Source organism: Xiphias gladius, unplaced genomic scaffold (assembly GCF_016859285.1).
Source record: "Xiphias gladius isolate SHS-SW01 ecotype Sanya breed wild unplaced genomic scaffold, ASM1685928v1 HiC_scaffold_1367, whole genome shotgun sequence".
NCBI classification, from domain to species: domain Eukaryota; kingdom Metazoa; phylum Chordata; class Actinopteri; order Istiophoriformes; family Xiphiidae; genus Xiphias; species Xiphias gladius.
In genome coordinates this window covers 1-5,418 of record NW_024401686.1, presented here as the reverse complement: position 1 = coordinate 5,418, position 5,418 = coordinate 1, and the positions used below count along the sequence as shown (strand labels likewise).

Here is a 5,418-nt window from a genome sequence, read left to right as displayed (position 1 = left end):
GATTTGTCTGAATTTTAAATATGGCCGTCAGTTATTTTTCAGCTCATATGAGGACTCTCTCTGTGCTGATATGCATGAGAGGCTTCTTCAAGGGAAGTGAGACAATGTGTGAGTGAGTGACTGATGGAGCAGAAAAAACATCTGACAGAAACTCCTTAAGGGAAAACCCCACTCTCACACAGTGAAGGTGTCAAAGTGGCTGGTGTTTGATTGACAGCTGTGTGGTCCCTGTCCTCTAAGCTGATTGGTGTCTCCTAGGTGATGCCGTCCCACCCTGAGCGTGCTGCCCCCTCCAGCGAGGAGCTGCAGCGGGAGAGCCACGCTCATGTGCCTGGCCAAGGGCTTCCCCTCAGACTGGAATCTGGCCTGGAAGGTGGACGGCAGAGGCAGAAGCAGCAGCAGCAGCTGGGAGAGCAGCAGCCCGGGGTGCTGGGCAGGGCGGCCGCTACAGCTGGAGCAGCACCTGGCGCTCACTGCAGACCAGTGGAGCAAGGTGGGCTCTGTGACCTGTGAGGCCACCCAGGGCTCCCAGACTCTGGTCTCAGAGACGCTGAGGAGAGACCAGTGTTCCCAGTCCTGACCCGACTCCCTGGGACTCTGCTACTGGTTTTACTCTGCTACTGCTCCCCCCCTGCTCTCTGTAACACGGTCTCTCTCTCTTTTATTTGACTTGTTTCAGTAGCAGTATTCTGAGCTTGTCGAGCGTTTCAATAATGTTTCTGTTTTTCTAGATAATAAAAGTCTTTTCATCACATCAGTTGTTTTCATCTTTATTATTGGGAAAGTGTCACGGTCCATATATGCTGTATATTAAGAGAGTGTAGAGTATGAACTCAGTCGGAACTCAGAACCAGTGATGGTAGACACCTGGTAACATTTCAATGAAGTATAATCCAGTCATTTCTTATTACTGCAGGGTGTTAATGGTAGAACTCTGACGCATTTATTCTGTGTATCCAAAGAATTCTCAAAATCCTTTAAACAAAAAAGTCCCAAAAATATTTCCTAAATCTGAAACCAAGAGCAATATATCATCAGCGTAAACAGGTATGAAATGAGTGTGAAGTGTAATTCTAACCTTGGAAATATTTGCATGCTGCTTCCACTGAAGAGTTCAACCACAAAGAAAACTCAACGAGGTGAAAACAGGAAAGAATGAAATTGTTAGTGAATTAATTAATCCATAAATCTTTTTTGATTTCAATCATAAAATACGTTTGTCCTTCTGAATACAGAGCACACAGCATGAATAAAATATGTTACAGTGCAATAATGAGCAATTTTACATGAAGGAAATTGGATCTCATTCCTGTAAAATTTTGTAATTTATTTCACTAATGAATATGTTTGCGATTAAAGAAAAAAGTGTAGGAGATAAAATCATTAAGTAAATAATATTTACTGTTTTAGTTTCCATTGTCATACTTTAACTGAGGTTAGTTTTGATTTTCAGCAGAATGGTTCCAAGCCTATTTTAATGGAAGTATTAAAAGTACAACTTTCTGGTCAAATACTGAACATTTAGTGGTAAAATATTCAATGTTGATCATTATTTGCTACATTTTCCTAAGTAAAACTTTTGCTGTTTTAGTTTCATTGCAGCTGTTGATTCAGATCAGTTCCTCTGCAGCTGTGGGAGGTTTTTGTACGACGTTGTATCACTGTGTGAGCGGGAAGCTGTCACCCTGCTGACAGTAGTAAACTCCTGAATCTTCAGCCTGAACTCTACTGATGGTCAGAGTGTAGTCAGACCCAGATCCACTTCCACTAAAACGATCTGAAACTCCAGACTGAAGGGTTGTAGCCAGATAAATCAGGAGTTTAGGAGCTTCTCCAGGTTTCTGAAGGTACCAGTTGAGGTAGCTGCTAACATCTGAACTGGTTTTACATTTGATAGAGACAGTTTGTCCTGGAACAACAGACTGAGATCCAGGAGACTGAGTCAGGATGATTTCTCCTGATGAATCTGAAAATATGAAAAAGAGGAGAAGGGTTATTGAGACAAATCCAGCTTAGAAGAAACAAGGATCATTTCTTTAACATGAAGGAACAGATGGAAGGAGGTCAATGCTGCTTGTTTCAGTGTTTCTCCATCATAGCAGAACATCATTGTGGTGAACCTGGCTGCATCCTGAAGCAAAGTTTTCAGAGGAGAGTCTCACCCTGAACAAGGAGCCCCAGGGTGGCCAGCAGTAGAGTCAGAGACATCATCATTGTGCTGCCAGTGTGTCGGTGGCTGTGAAAGACCTGGACAGCCACTGATCAACACTGGCCTCTTAAAATCTGGGAGCAGAGAGGCAGGACACATATGCAAAAGCACAGAGTCAGTGAACTGTAGCTGTCCTCAACATGTCGTGCTGTGTCCTCCTCACTGCTGGGACAAGTGATGATTGAAATCATCCTCATGGTGAATAAGAGAAACTCTGAGTCAGATTTTTCATTACGCCCTCTGCCTCCGAGGAATGTTGTGTGTTTGGTCTTCCATGTGTATCAGCTGTGTTTAGGGATACTGGTTTTGTGGTTTTGGGAGACCTAAACTGGGATCAGCTCACTGCTCTTTACCACTGCCTCAAAAGTTTTGACTTTGTCTCAGTTAGTTTGGTATCTTCTGGTTTTCATCCGCGAAATACTCAACAGTCATTTCTTCATTAAATGATCTGAATGATTGTCTCTGACAGGTGACTTTAGACCTCTGATGACACCTCGTCATTTCTTCCTCAAAAGACATTTAAACAGGTTTGCAGAGTAGACACTGCAGCATGACATAACACGTGGTGATCTTCAGGTTAACGGAAACTCAGGCTGGTGTGTAGTCATTGAAATTAAATCCTTTCTTTTAAAATAATTCTCTGTATCTGTCAAATAAAGGCCTCATTCAGAGAAAACAGTCAGAATTCTGGTCAAGACTGCAGCATAAAACCAGCCTTGCTAGAATGAAAACAATGCACACAACATCAGTAGGGTAAGAAACCTGCCTCACATTACACTTAAAATCATCCACACTGAGGTATTTAAGATTGAAGAAGTAGTTCTTAAGTAACTGACTGCATATTACATGAAGTTAACTCCAGCTCCTTCACGTTACAGCACTGAGACAACCCTTGGAAGCGGTTAATCATGTGAGATTGAACCTGGAGAACGAGAAATTATCCTTTACACTTTTTCTCAGTTTTTCTCAGTTGCACCAAACATGGCTATTCCCAACCAAAATACTTGTTAGTAAAGTGGAAATATTTGTTAGAAACGTACTGGTATCAATACATTGAACACACTTTTCAAAATCTTCTGACAATATAAAACACAACTGTCAAAATGTTTATGTTTGGAACTTGATTTACATTCAGAATAAACATTTGTCTTTTGAAACTTCAGTCTTGAATATCCCAAACCGTCTATACTCAGCCTATTGGAGGCTTACACCTGCAGCTTATTAGTATAGTTATGAGAATATCAAAACCCTTTACTGAGAAAGCCACTGGCTGAACACAGCTGTTGCTAACTGGCATTGGTAATTTGGCTGGGTAGGACAATGTTGCAGCACCGAAGGGTCATTGTGGTATTGGTGCTTTGATTGTTTTGTGAGATGGTCTCTATATGTAGAAAAATGTGTAAACGCAGTGAAAAAAAACATACAGTGCAGCCTCTGACCCTGCCAGCTTCAATATACTAATAGATGTACCGTAGACCTTTTCCAGCTTGAGTCACAGTGTTAAACTGGTTCAGTCCTTATCTGTCAAGCAGAGATGTTTTTTGCTCATTTGTTCATTATGAACCACCTACTATCCGTTTAAGTTTTGGTGTTCCACAAGGCTCCATCCTGGGTCCTCCATTGTTCAGACTATGAATGATGCTGTTGATTAATATTATGGCAGATGAAACTGATTCTTTACATGTCTGCAGGCGATAGATAACTGTACATTTTAACATTGTATTTTGAGACTCCACTCTGGTTGAAAAAAGATGGTTAATTTTTCTGTTCATAATAAATTCTAGTCATAAAAAATGACAGAACCTGAAAGGAAGTAAGAGGAAATCGGTCATTGCTGGAGCAACTTAACCTCTCAGACTTAGATATCGCGGCTCTTGCTGAAAATCTTGCTACGCTGTTTGTGTCCGAAGCTAAATCTGATCCTCTGCCAACACATTTATTTTCAGGGACATTTAGTGTTAGTCTCCTGTTTCAGATTACATTATGTTTATGACAGTGTCAGTGTTTCTGACACAGAAAACATTTGTTACATTGCAGATATGGAGCTTCACTGTCCTGAGATTTAAACACAGTCTGGGGACGTTGATGTTTCATATACTGTGAATTTGGTTTGTGGGTTGACATCAGTGGTACCGACTCTGCTAGATGTTGCTATGATTTTATTGGTCTGATTGAGTTCTTCACTGGAACTGTTCTCTTCATTTAGGAAACTTTCAGGTTGTTGAGGTGGGAGCTGAACTGTTTGAAGTTCAGGGGGGAAACTGGTGGAGACACTATGAACATCATGAACCACCTGTGTGTTGTGTGTTTCTGATGGTACCAGGCCAGGTAGTATTGTGGTCCAGAGTACTGAGCTACTTTTGGACTGGCCTTACATTCTATAGAGACAGGTTGACCAAGCTGCACTGATTTGGCTGCGGGCTGAGTCAGGACGTTTTGTCCAACAGACCCCGAGGAGAGAGAAGAGACACTGGATATGAGATGGTGGGGTGAAATTCAGATACACTCCAAATGATTTTCACATGACAGAAAAAGGATTTTCCTCACCCTGAGACCAGCAGAGCAGAGTCCAGGTGAGGACGAAAGTAAAGGTCATGTTCTTGATGAGCAGGATTTCTGTGGTGCTGCTGATGCAAAGTGGCTCTCTATGGAAATGCTCTGACTGACTCCAACCGGGACCTGGATCACTCTGATGATGCTTTTTTCCAATGGATCAATCAGTTTATCAGAGTATTGATTAGGACTGTATCACTACTCCTTTTAGGTGGATTTGTTTCCTCTGAACAGATTTTCTTCAGAAATGTCTGTTTTGGTTGATTTTACATCTACAGCACTCAGTTTTAGTTCAAGACACATTTAAAAATATCATGAATATGAAACAAAACAATTAATTTTGGTATTTTCTGGCAGTCTGTTAAAGTTCAGTCTCATATCAACCAGTTGTGTTTTACAGACTGAGACTGATTTTGATGAGTTTGTTGTTGTCAGAGTCAAAGAGCCATGTCTCTCTACAGTGAGAGGTTTTTGTACGACCACTCAGACAGTTTGTATCACTGTGGTACACGTTCGGTGGAGGAACCAGACTGGATGTTGGCAGTAAGTTCAATTTTCGATGTATTTCATAATGTCACAAACAATATTTTGCTTTTCACTCGTACATTTTTCTCTAGAAAGTAAAACATCTGATTTTACATCCTAAATGACGTTTT

At 41.2% G+C, this 5,418-nt stretch overlaps 2 gene segments (V, D, J or C); one reads left to right on the top strand and one right to left on the bottom strand.

Moving 5' to 3' along the window:
• Positions 1–268: 268 nt before the first annotated feature.
• On the top strand, positions 269–648 carry LOC120787333 (the record flags this gene model as incomplete). The annotated part of the segment is given in 1 exon segment: positions 269–648. A coding segment is annotated over 1 exon segment (312 nt), but the record flags the coding sequence as incomplete, so codon positions are not given.
• Positions 649–1,416: 768 nt separating this feature from the next.
• On the bottom strand, positions 1,417–2,235 carry LOC120787335. The segment is given in 2 exon segments: positions 1,417–1,966; positions 2,163–2,235. Coding segments are annotated over 2 exon segments (360 nt in total).
• Positions 2,236–5,418: the final 3,183 nt, after the last annotated feature.